This window comes from Bos mutus, chromosome 5 (genome assembly GCF_027580195.1).
Source record: "Bos mutus isolate GX-2022 chromosome 5, NWIPB_WYAK_1.1, whole genome shotgun sequence".
In the NCBI taxonomy this organism is placed as follows: domain Eukaryota; kingdom Metazoa; phylum Chordata; class Mammalia; order Artiodactyla; family Bovidae; genus Bos; species Bos mutus.
Genome location: NC_091621.1, coordinates 51,544,953 through 51,557,855, shown reverse-complemented (window position 1 = coordinate 51,557,855; position 12,903 = coordinate 51,544,953). Strand labels below are relative to the sequence as shown.

General features: G+C 37.6%; 1 protein-coding gene across 1 annotated transcript in view; it reads right to left on the bottom strand.

The window, feature by feature from the left end:
• EPYC (epiphycan) overlaps positions 1–8,553 on the bottom strand; it is a 39,663-nt gene extending 31,110 nt beyond the window's left edge. Inside the window, exon 1 of the mRNA XM_005910092.2 lies at positions 8,389–8,553. Within this exon, the coding sequence (XP_005910154.2) occupies positions 8,389–8,553 (165 nt within the window). The remainder of the gene's footprint in view (positions 1–8,388) is intronic.
• Between the last annotated feature and the right edge of the window lie 4,350 nt (positions 8,554–12,903).

Sequence of the window (12,903 nt, the reverse complement as noted above, 5' to 3'; positions counted from 1 at the left end):
TTGGACTCTACACACTCAGGTTATTCCTTATAACTTAGATACATATACCTATTCGCAATTATTCTTAAGTAATCTTAAACCATTTTTTCCTAAAAAATTAGGTAACTGTCAGTTGTCTATAAAGTTCACTTATAGTTCACCATATTTACCCATCAGATCAGATCAGATCAGTCGCTCAGTCGTGTCTGACTCTTTGCGACTCCATGAATCACAGTACACCAGGCCTCCCTGTCCATCACCAACTCCCAGAGTTCACTCAGACTCACGTCCATCGAGTCAGTGATGCCATCCAGCCATCTCATACTCTTTCGTCCCCTTCTCCTCTTGCCCCCAATCCCTCCCAGCATCAGAGTCTTTTCCAATGAGTCAACTCTTCGCATGAGGTAGCCAAAGTACTGGAGTTTCAGTTTTAGCATCATTCCTTCCAAAGAACATCCAGGGCTGATCTCCTTCAGAATGGACTGGTTGGATCTCCTTGCACTCCAAGGGACTTTCAAGAGTCTTCTCCAACACCACAGTTCAAAAGCATCAATTCTTCGGTGCTCAGCTTTCTTCACAGTCCAACTCTCACATCCATACATGACCACAGGAAAAACCATAGCCTTGACTAGACGGACCTTTGTTGGCAAAGTAATGTCTCTGCTTTTGAATATGCTATCTAGGTTGGTCATAACTTTCCTTCCAAGGAGTAAGTGTCTTTTAATTTCATGGCTGCAGTCACCATCTGCAGTGATTTTGGAGCCCAGAAAAATAAAGTCTGACACTGTTTCCACTGTTTCCCCATCTATTTCCCATGAAGTGATGGGACCAGATGCCATGATCTTCGTTTTCTGAATGTTGAGCTTTAAGCCAACTTTTTCACTCTCCACTTTCACTTTCATCAAGAGGCTTTTGAGTTCCTCTTCACTTTCTGCCATAAGGGTGGTGTCATCTGCATATCTGAGGTTATTGATATTTCTCCCGGCAATCTTGATTCCAGCTTGTGTTTCTTCCAGTCCAGCGTTTCTCATGATGTACTCTGCATATAAGTTAAATAAACAGGGTGACAATATACAGCCTTGACGTACTCATTTTCTATTTGGAACCAGTCTGTGTTCCATGTCCAGTTCTAACTGTTGCTTCCTGACCTGCATACAAATTTCTCAAGAGGCAGATCAGGTGGTCTGGTATTCCCATCTCTTTCAGAATTTTCCACAGTTTGTTGTGATCCACACAGTCAAAGGCTTTGGCATAGTCAATAAAGCAGAAATAGATGTTTTTCTGGAACTCTCTTGCTTTTTCCATGATCCAGCAGATGTTGGCAATTTGATCTCTGGTTCCTCTGCCTTTTCTAAAACCAGCTTGAACATCAGGAAGTTCACGGTTCACGTATTGCTGAAGCCTGGCTTGGAGAATTTTGAGCATTACTTTACTAGCGTGTGAGATGAGTGCAATTGTGCGGTAGTTTGAGCATTCTTTGGCATTGCCTTTCTTTGGGATTGGAATGAAAACTGACCTTTTCCAGTCCTGTGGCCACTGCTGAGTTTTCCAAATTTGCTGGCATATTGAGTGCAGCACTTTCACCCACAGAAGAATGTTTTTCTTTCTAAGAGTGCAGTATAAAATGCACGTGGCATTAAGTTCAGCTAAAACTGGTGCAAGTTAAAAGGACAATTAGAAAATGGTAGAAAATGAAGGGAGGATAATATAATCTTTATTAGTTTGTTGGAAATTATATTCTGGTAAGAGAGCATCAGGGACTTCCCTGGTGGCTCAGACGGTAAAAGCATCTTCCTACAGTGCAGGAGACCTGGGTTTGATCCCTGGGTTGGGAAGACCCCCTGGAGAAGAAAATGGCAGCCCACTCCAGTATTGTTGCCTGGAAAATCCCATGGACAGAGGAGCCTGGCTGGCTGCAGTCCATGGGTTGCAAAGAGTCGGGCATGATTGAGCGACTTCACTTTCACTAAGAGAACATCACTATGATTATATATTATGAATAACTGTAATCTTAGTCAAGCTACTTAACTGCTCTTTGTCTCAACATTCTTATCTATTCGATGGGAATAATAATGGACTTCATTCTTTGGTTGGAAGAAATAAATGAGATAATACGTGTGATATTCCTAGAATGGTACTGACATGCAATAAGCGCTCAGAATTAAGCTATTATCCATCAAGAAGGAAAACATCTGCATTTCAGTCTTATGGCTTATAACCAGTTCCTACTCATATCATTATGGTAAAATGAAAGCTAGAGGTAAAAACTGCAGCAACTTTATATCAGCAAATTTATCCACAGGATAATTTAAAACATTGTGATGGAATTTGTCATTGTTGTTTATGTACTAAGTTGTGTCTGACTCATTTGTGACGCCATGAACTGTAACCTACCAGGCTCCTCTGTCCATGGGGTATCACAGGCAAAAATACTGGAGTGGGTCGCTCTTTCCTTCTCCAGGGGATCTTCCCAACCCAGGGATAGAACTTGCATCTCCTGCATTGGCAGGTGGATTCTTACTGCTGAGCCACCAGGGAAGCCCAGATGATGGAATTGCTGGGTCTAAAATATTTTTCTAATATATGTCCAGTGGATCCCAGATATTCTAGAGCTTCAGAAATCATGTAAGTCATCAGTCTGAAATATTAACTGCATATAATTTTCAAACCATTGGAAGAAATACTTTCCAACCACTGAGGAGGTAATGAATATACTACTACCAGTAGAAATTAATAAAGCTCTACTGAGATTCTAACCCTGGGAATCAAGGGTGGTTTGGCTCACTGACTAAATAAATCACTGGACTCATAAATGCAAGCCTTGCAGCCTTACAGTAATTCAAATGTGGCTTTCAGAAAAGCAGTTTAAATCACTACATATTTTATTAGTTTTCCGTTGCTGCATTGAAAATTGCTATCTGGGTCAGGAAGATCCCCTGGAGGAGGGGATGGCAACCCACTCCAATGTTCTTGCCTGGAGAATCCCCATGGACAGAGGAGCCTGGCAGGCTACAGTCCATGGGGTTGCAAAGAGTTGGACACGGCTGAAGTGACTTAGCACACACACACACGTAGTAATTTGAAACTATACTCATTTTTAAATTCATAGTTTCTGTGGATCAGAAGTTCAAGAATGGCCTGACTGGGTTCTCTGCTTAAGGTCTCACAAGGCCAAAATAAAGTGATGACCAGGGCTGTAACCTCATGTGGAGCTTGAAGTTTCCTGTATATTTAGAAATGGGTTTCTTCTACCCCCATATACGTGCTGGCTATCAACTTCTCCTCAGCATTTAGAGACTTCCTACATTCCTGCTCCATATACCCATCTATCTTTAAAGCCAGAAACAGATCATTTCCCTTGCACTGAATTACTCTTGTGACTCCAATTTTGTCCCTAACCTCAAGACACTGACTTAAAAGGGCTCATGAGTTTACGTCAGGCTAAGATAATCTCCCTTTTTAAATTTCAAGTATGCCATAGAACATAACCTATTACAGGAGTGATATCCCAATAGATTCATGGTGTTAAGAATTGTAAAGAGCTTGGATGCCTCCAGGAATGGGCCACTTAGAGCACATCTTAGAATTCTGCCTACCACATATATCAAAGGCCTTAAGTAATAATCATACCAAGTTTAGACCAAAGGATAAACTATATTAGCATAAGTTGCCAAGTCTTAGATTTTATAAGAAAGAAAATTGGCATTTAAAAGCAGTTATCTTGTCATTTTACAATGACAGGATATCTGTCATTGTAAAATGACAATTTGACAATGTCAATTTTAGAATATCAAGTTGTCTTTTGTGCGGATGAAACAAATTCTAGGCTACATTATGCAGAACCACACTCTTGGCGTCAAGAACAAAGGGAAAAAAAAAAAACAACAGCAACAACTGAAGAATCTGATCCCCTCATTCTCAATGTGCATCATTTACTCTGAACTTTTTCATCAACGAGACCCCTTATGGGTGTGTTATCAGTGTTCACTCAAAAAGTATCCCATAAGATCAAGAACATGTGGAAACACTGCCTTTAATTTATAGAGATGAGATATATAAGTTTATTTGACCTTCCAAAATCTAAACTTCCAAGACTGCATCCAAGAAATTCATGCCATGTTAATCAGATTCTAGAATCCATTCACATGACTGGAGCTACTGGCTGTATTTTGTATTTTCTTTAGGGAATTATATGGTAGTTGTTTATAACGAAATTTATAGTAATAATTTGTGAAGATCTGAACTAAAGTTCTGAATTTGGTTCCTCATGTCACCTTACCTTATCATATTGATTTGTTTGTTTTTGGATTTTTGCCATAGGTGGTGGGTGAGTGGATTGGTTGATTGATTTTTGCCACTGGACCAATTTCATGAATATCTTTTTAAAATTATATATAGTTTATGTTTTCAAGTGTGTTATACTTTCATAGCAGAAGATATTAAGAAGAGGTGGCAAGAGTACACAGAAGAACTATACAAAAAAGATCTTCATGACCCAGATAACCACTATGGTGTGATCACTCACCTAGAGCCAGAAATTCTGGAATGCAAAGTCAAGTGGGCCTTAGGAAGCATATCTATGAACAAAGCTAATGGAGGGGATGGAATTCCAGTTGAACTATTTCAAAAACTAAAACATGATGTTGTGAAAGTGCTGCACTCAATATGCCAGCAAATTTGGAAAACTCAGCAGTTACTACAGGACTGGAAAAGATCAGTTTTCATTCCAATCCAAAAGAAAGGCAATGCCAAAGAATGCTCAAACCACCACACAATTGCACTCATCTCATACACTAGCAAAGTAATGCTCAAAATTCTCCAAGCCAGGTTTCAACAGTACATGAACCATGAACTTCCATGTGTTCAAGCTGGATTTAGAAAAGGCAGAGGAACCAGAGATCAAATTGCCAACATCTGCTGGATCATTGAAAAAGCAAGAGAGTTCCAAAAAAACATCTACTTCTGCTTTATTGACTATGCCAAAGCCTTTGACTGTGTGGATCATAACATACTGTGGAAAATTTTGAAAGAGATGGGAATACCAGACCACCTTACCTGCCTCCTGAGAAATCTGTTATACAGGTCAAGAAGCAACAGTTAGAACTGGACATGGAAGAACAGACTGATTCCAAATAGGGAAAGGAGTATGTCAAGGCTGTATATTGTCATCCTGCTTATTTAACTTATATGCAGAGTACATCATGCGAAATGCCAGCCTGGATGAAGCACAAGCTTGAATCAAGATTGCCACCCTTATGGCAGAAAGCAAAGAAGAACTAAAGAGCCTCCTGATGAAAGTGAAAGAGGAGAGTGAAAAAATTGGCTTAAAACTCAACATTCAGAAAACTAAGATCATGGCATCCAGTCCCATCACTTCATGGCAAATAGATTGGGAAACAATGGAAACAGTGACAGACTTTATTTTGGGGGGCTCTAAAATCACTTCAGATGGTGACTGCAGCCATGAAATTAAAAGACACTTGCTCCTTGGAAGAAAAGCTATGACCAACCTAGACAGCATATTAAAAAGCAGAGACATTACGTTGCCAACAAAGGTCTGTCTAATCATAGCTATGGTTTTTCCAGAAGTCATGTATGGATGTGAGAGTTGGACTATAAAGAAAACTGAGCGCCAAGGAACTGATGCTTTTGTACTGTGATGTTGGAGAAGACTCTTGAGAGTCTCTTGGACTGCAAGGAGATCCAACCAGTCCATCCTAAAGGAGATCAGTCCTGAATATTCATTGGAACCACTGATGCTGAAGCTGAAACTCCAAGCTTTGGCCACCTGACGCGAAGAACTGACCCACTGGAAAAGACCCTCATGCTGGGAAAGATTGAAGGCGGGAAGAGAAGGGGACAACAAAGGAAGAGATGGTTGGATGGCATCACCAACGTGATGGACATGAATTTGAGTAAGCTCTGGGAGTTGGTGATGGACAGGGAAGCCTGGTGTGCTATAGTCCATGGGTTTGCAAAGAGTCAGACATGACTGAGCAACTGAACTGAACTGATAGCACATTTATATCTATATTTCTATCTATACCTGTGTCTATATCTATCACCTACCTAAAACCAGTTTTCTGATGATGACTTCGCCACAAAGGGTTATTAAATCAGTGATGATTGGTATATTTTATTTAACTACGAGGTGTTGTCCGTGACTCTCTGGAACCCGCTGCTGTTTAGGTTTCTGAGCTTGCATAGGCCATTATGAAAATTAGAAATGTTTGCCTGAAGTAAGGGCTAGAGAATGTAAGGATATAATGCCACCTATTCAGTACCTTACAGAAAGGTTCTTATTCTAGAATAAACAAACACTGAGGAAAAGTTGTCTACTAAATCATCTCTATATGGATATATTGATTAGCTTAATTTTCTTGATAGCAGGAAGAATTTTAGACTTTCATGAGAATGTGTAGGGCCTCTTGGGCAACAACAACAAAAAATCCTGACAGTGAGGAATAACTTAAAAGCAGTCTGCAGATAAAGTTCACTTCCTTCACAGTTTTCCCAGGGCATTAAAAAACGTGAAAGTGTTACTCACTTCCGCGACCCCATGGACTGTAGCCCACCAGGTTTCTCTGTCCACAGAATTCTCCAAGCAAGAATACTAAAGTGGGTAACCATTTCTTTCTCCAGGGGATCATCTCAACCCAGAGATCGAACCCAGATATCCTGCATTGCAGGCAGATTTTTTAATCTTCTGAGCCACGAGGAAGGCTTAGTCTCAAAAGGTGTTTTCTGTACTGTGCATCTGTTCTTCTGAAGTGAATAATAGCCCCTTGAATCCAAATTCCTCAGCTCTACTTAAAATAGAGAATTCACTTATGGTACTCACCAATCCTATGAAATATCTTTTGGAAGAATGACAAATAAGTTTAAAATCTTTATTTTAGTAGATAACAACACAAACACGCACTGTGGTTTTAAAAAAATTTTATGCAATATGGAAAAAGGAGACGGGCAGATGAGTTAAGTGCTGCAAACTTTCTTCTAATGCTCTGCATTGATGCAATAGAGATATAGACATCACATTTATAGCAAGATAGATATTAATAACTATAAATTCTCCACAGAAGGCCCCCTTCATGTAATAGAAGGCACACAGTGAAATGAATCAACAGTGAATATTAATAAAGATTTAAAAAATCATAACCAAATGTTCAGAAGAAGTCTCCTGCTATCAAGCCTGAAATTTCACTAAAAAAAAGAAGAGAAAGATAAAGAGACAGAGGGCAAATGAGAGAAAGACAGTAAAAGAATAGGGTAGGGGGAGAAGATATAAAAATATTGTACAGTGAAAATCTAACTATTTAATAAGGCAATAAAAAGAAAGATGAGAACATTTAGTATCTTAAAAAAGATGTATCTAAGTCTCATACAATTTAAATACATGCTTTTATTTAAATATTTCATGTCCCTATTTATCAAAAGTTATTCTAAGGAGATTTGCACTTGAATGACTGCCCCAAATATGTTCTGATTCTGTAAAGGTGATGTAATTTCCCTTTCGGTTTATTTGTACTTAATTAGTTTTTGTCAATGTTGTGTGTTCATTACACTCCAACATTTCAAGGTCTGCTTGTTTTCTGATTCAGAAAAATTAGTCTGTATCCTTTAGTTATATAAAAAGCCTACCATTTAATTAGGAACATGTCATATTAGATTTAGGTAATGGTCTGCAACCTTGCCAATGCCTACATTACTGCTGTGAGTGATCATTTAGGGAAGCATATTTTCACTTGGAAAACAGTAAAGTTTCAAACCATTGTCCCTTTTTTGCATTCTTTTAGTTTTCTTCTATTACATTTTAATCTCTCACATCTTTTTTCTTCACTTCAAACTTCCCAAACTTCTTTATCATTATAGGTGTACTATTTGAATTCACCTTTCTCTCACTGATTGCCTCTTTCTCTGTTCTAACTTGATAGAAACTCTTATTTTTCAACTTTATGAGGAGATGTAAAGAAAATGAAATGAAGAATAAAAAAGAAAAGAGTCTTCCAATGTTAACCTCCATCACACTGAACATGTTCTGGAGAAAATGTTAATATGAAATTATTAAGTCGGAACATTTCAGTGTATGTTCTAAGTCGCTCAGTTGTGTCTAACTCTTTGTGACCCCATGAACTGCAGCCCACCAGGCTCCTCTGTCCGTGGGATTTTCCAGGCAAGGATACTGGAGTGGGTTGCCATTTCCTCCTCCAGGGGATCTTCTGGAACCAGGCACCAAATCCGTGTCTCCTGCATCTCCTGCATTGGCAGGCCGTTCTTTACCACTGAGTCACCTGGGAAGCCAGGACCATCTCTACTTCTAAGTAAACTAAAATCTATTTGAAGAGAAGAAACCCCAATAATCCCTTATATGATGCTTAAAAAATCTCAAGAGTTGGAGGAATCCGTTACCTCAGCTCGCCCCATTGGAATGTTCTCATAGTTGTACAGATGATCCAGGTCTTCTAAGGTGGCATCGTATGTCTCTGAGTCGTAGTTGATGGATTCTAGAGTTGGGGCAGTCACAGCAGCATCCAAGATGAGAAGTCCCACAATGAGTCTTGCTAATGCTTTCATTTTTCAAATTTCCTAATCATAAAACATTGGAACACGTAAATATTTAATTGCTAACAACTTATGAATAGTTTGCACTAAACAGGAATGATACATCACTGTCAATACTGAGAAACTCAAGCCGGTAGTTTTCTTTCAATGGATAATTTATAACAAAACATGTGTAACTGTGTGGACTCTGAGGACTACTGCTGCCAGGTATTCAAATTAATTCACAAACCTACCCACATTTTTGCAGTAGATACTGTAATTACAATAAACTGATTTTATTTTACAAAGAAACATGGAGAAAAAGAGATGCAGAAAGACTGTGATAAACTTAGGTGGCTCAGATGGTAAAGAATCCACCTGCAATGCAGGAGACCTGGGTTCGATCCCTGGGTTGGGAAGATCACCTGGAGAAGGGAACAGCTACCCACTCCAGTATTCTGGCCTGGAGAATGCATGGACTATACGGTCCATGGGATTCACAAACTGTTGGACACGACTGAGCGACTTTCACTTTATTCACAAAAGCCTTCACATTATCTAAGTTTCACCACTTAGTAAGCATGAAGTTACTTCATCAGCTCTGGGATGCAGAGCTGATAATGATGATAATTATTATAACTGTCATACCATTTTAAAAATGAGGAAACCAAGACAGAGCTGGCCAGTAATACAACTAAGTCTGTTTCTTGTTCATTTAAGCCCAAGGCTTTTTCCAGACAAAATAATGAAGACTTTTTTTTTCCTTCTTTGTTGCCTCTGGGTGTCATTAATACACACATAATTTAATATGTACATACATAAAATTAATATTTCATGGCAATATTTTCAAAATTTGTTCTTAACTAAATGGAGGCGATAAGAAAAACCACTTTTCCTTTAGTCCTTGGTGTTTTATTTCAATTCTTAATGGCTATTTAAAGTTTAGATTCAGAATCAATGGGAATACATGTTTAAAAGTCACCGTTTAGCAAGATTTCCTTAGAGGAGCATTTGCACACACATAAAATTAGAGCAATGTTTTGTAATTCTTTAATTAATGTAATTTTTATTTTCCATGGTAGCATCACGCATTTGGGAGAATCAGTCAATATCTTATAATTTTAATTATTTTAATTCTGTGTATACTCCTTTGAATACAGCGTAGTTTAGAAAAAAATCTCTTAGCATAATTTTAAATGTTTAAGCCTATCAAAAGTGTTACCTTGTGATCATTTGTTGAGGAACAAAATATTTGTAAAACTTTTTATCAAGCATGTCTAATTTTAAAGACATGTTTAATGTTTAATTTTGTATTTCAGATACATTTCTTGGATTTACTTATGAACAGTACGTGTGGTTTTGTACCTACACAGACATATAAAAAGGAATTCATGGTAAATATTACCTTTAAACTTGAATGCACTGGCAGACCAACTGACCTTCAGTTACTTGAAAGAAAGTCTTTATGAAGCAGGTTTAGGCAGAAGCATATGGAATTCCTCTGAGAATAAGAAGTAGTACAAGGAGCTCCTTTTTATCCCCTCCTATGCTTTTTTCAAATAAATTTTATTCACGCAGGATAAACTAAACCTCTGTTTTACTTGCCTTTGCAGAAGGTTTTGCACAATCTCAGATTTGAAACTGTATTATGCAGTCACCAACAAAGTCCTGCTTAATAAAACAGTGTGATTTGCAAATCTCTCAAGAACCAATCTCCATATTCAGGGGGGAAGCAGTAACAACAGTCAACACTAGTCTAAGAAGTATATATTTTCCTTGTACATTTTCCCAGAAAGTTTCATTGTTCAAAAAAATTATGCACTTGCTTATTTTTTCTCACTTCATACTATAAAGATCTGCATATTAGAATTTACTTGCATTTGACATATCTCCTAAAGCTATCACCAATAAGGCAGTCTGTGAACCTTAGAAATATGAAGAACACATATCCATGTGTAGATAAAAAGCATATCTCTTCCTTCAAATACTTACATTAGTGTTTAATGTAGTGGCTTGTTGAAACTTTGAACTTAATGTCTACTTTATGCCATCTAATGATATTTTAATAGCATATACTTATATAAAGCTTTAAAATATATAGCTTAAAAAGGCATTCTAATTGCACAATCCTAATATGATCATCAGTACATTTTAAACACCTGATTCTTATAATTTTCTTCTTTTGCATAATATTTCAATCAGTAACAACCAATAGTACCTGTCAATACTAGCAAAGAATGTGTTCTGTATCAGGGCACCTGATTTAAGGACTATATTGGAAACAACTATAATTTTATTGGCATCTGTCATGGCTATTAAGATAAACTCTTTTGCTGTATTTTTGAATTCCTAAGCTAATTCAGAATTTTGGATTTTCCAAGAATAATATAAATATAAAAGGAGCAAACTAAACCCAATCCATTGAAGTTCACCATGAAACACTAAAGCAAGGTGAATTATTTTTTTTCAAAGGTTGTTATAGTAGGAAAAAAGTCTATAACCCAAGAAGAAGGCAAGTGTAAAAACTTACCTTTGGCTCCGACTTGTTGAAATGGCACGCAGGGACTGAGGATGCCGTCCCAGTGGTATTTGCCCCTGACCAATGGTTGTGAATTCTGGTCTGTTGGAGGTGGAATTTATAACACTCAGTTTTTTGTTTGGAAAAGCTCACCTTGGGAAATGCTTCTCAGTCTTTAAAAAAACCCAAATTATTTTATAATCACTCAAATTAAGCAGCAGAAGCCAATTACATAGTACAAAAAGCTCCTGAAATTATGTTAAAGGAATTCTGATTGCACATGTGTCACCTTAAAAATATTTAATGGAAAAAGTTTGTTTTACCATACATCAACATAAATAAATTTAAATTAAAAGAAAAAGTTTGTTTTAACATATCTCTTCTACAACACATTCACCAGTTAAGGGAAGACATTAATGTACACAGTGATGCTGTAAATGGATATTTCAGAAATGTTCTAAGAAGAAAGAACTTTATCAAACCTTGCATATCTTGAATTGTCTTTTTTTTTTCAATTTTCATTGACATTAACTGAAATTTAGTAAATGTTGCAAAAACCTTACCTATATAATGTTGGGTAAGGAGAAGAATCAAAAGAAAACAAATTATTTTGATTGCTTGGAATGCTTTGAGAACAAACAATAACCTCTTGCATGATTATCTTTTTAAAAAATTATGCCCAGAAATAATGCATAAATATGATCTGAGTGTTTTTTTTTTTTTTTGATCTGAGTGTTTTGAAAAGAAGGCTCCATTTCTTCTCTTTTATCTATCAATCAGAGCCCAAAAAATCAAATTACATTAAAAACTTTTTCGCCCCAGAATACAAGATTTATTTTAGGCTTTTGGTACCTGACGTGTTTTGTGAAGCTGAGTTTTATTACAGGTATATATAGAAAATATATTTGTATTAAATTTCTCTTCTTTGCTTTCACTCACACTGCAAAAGTTCTAGAGAAAACTGAAACTTCCATCTGGTATTCTGGTATGTCTTACGTAAATCTAGGCATCCGGCTCTCACCTGTACACCAGGAATCTTTCCTTCATGACCAGAGGTGAATAGCTTCCCTGGATTTTGAAAGCAGGTTTGATCCTGGACAAACCGACGGAGGAGATGGTCTGTCTTCAGAATACTCATTCCCCTTTCTGGTTCCCTCCGATATTTCGTCCTTCAAACTGCTTTGCCCATCTCTTCAGGGCACTCTCAGTCATTATCCCCATCATCTGTACCTGGTTACAGATAATTTGTTCTCAGTGTGAATTATTGTTCTCAGGGTCAGCTTTATTGATAATGGAAGCAGTGATAAAATGTAAAGTATGAAATCTACACAGACCTCTGGAACAGTAGTGAAGCCATCTTGGAGGCAGCGGTTTCCTCCTGGCAGCCACGCACGCTTTCAGTTTCACCACATCATCTAGAGGCTATTTTCAGAGCATTTCTGGAAAGAGGCATTTCTGTCCTTTAAACCAGGCATCCCCAACCCCAGGGCCACACCTGTTAGAAACTTACCTGTTAGAAACTTACACAGTAGGAGGCGAGCCGCGGGCAAGCGAGCAAAGCTTCATCTTCTCCCCATCACTGGCATTACTGCCTGAACTGTCCCCGACTCTTCCCATGGAAAAATTGTAAAATTGTCTTCCACAAAAACCAATCCTTGATGTCAAAAAGGTTGGGAACTGCTGCTTTAAGTTACTGATGTTTCAGTGATGTCTTTCATAGGCCCCAGAACACTCTCCACGAATGCAGTTTTTTCATGATGATTTCACAGCCAAATTACTTGTGTTATATATAGAATTATATATAGAATTAATATTATGTTGACAATTACTAGTCTTAATATAGAATTGACAGCAAAAATGATCAT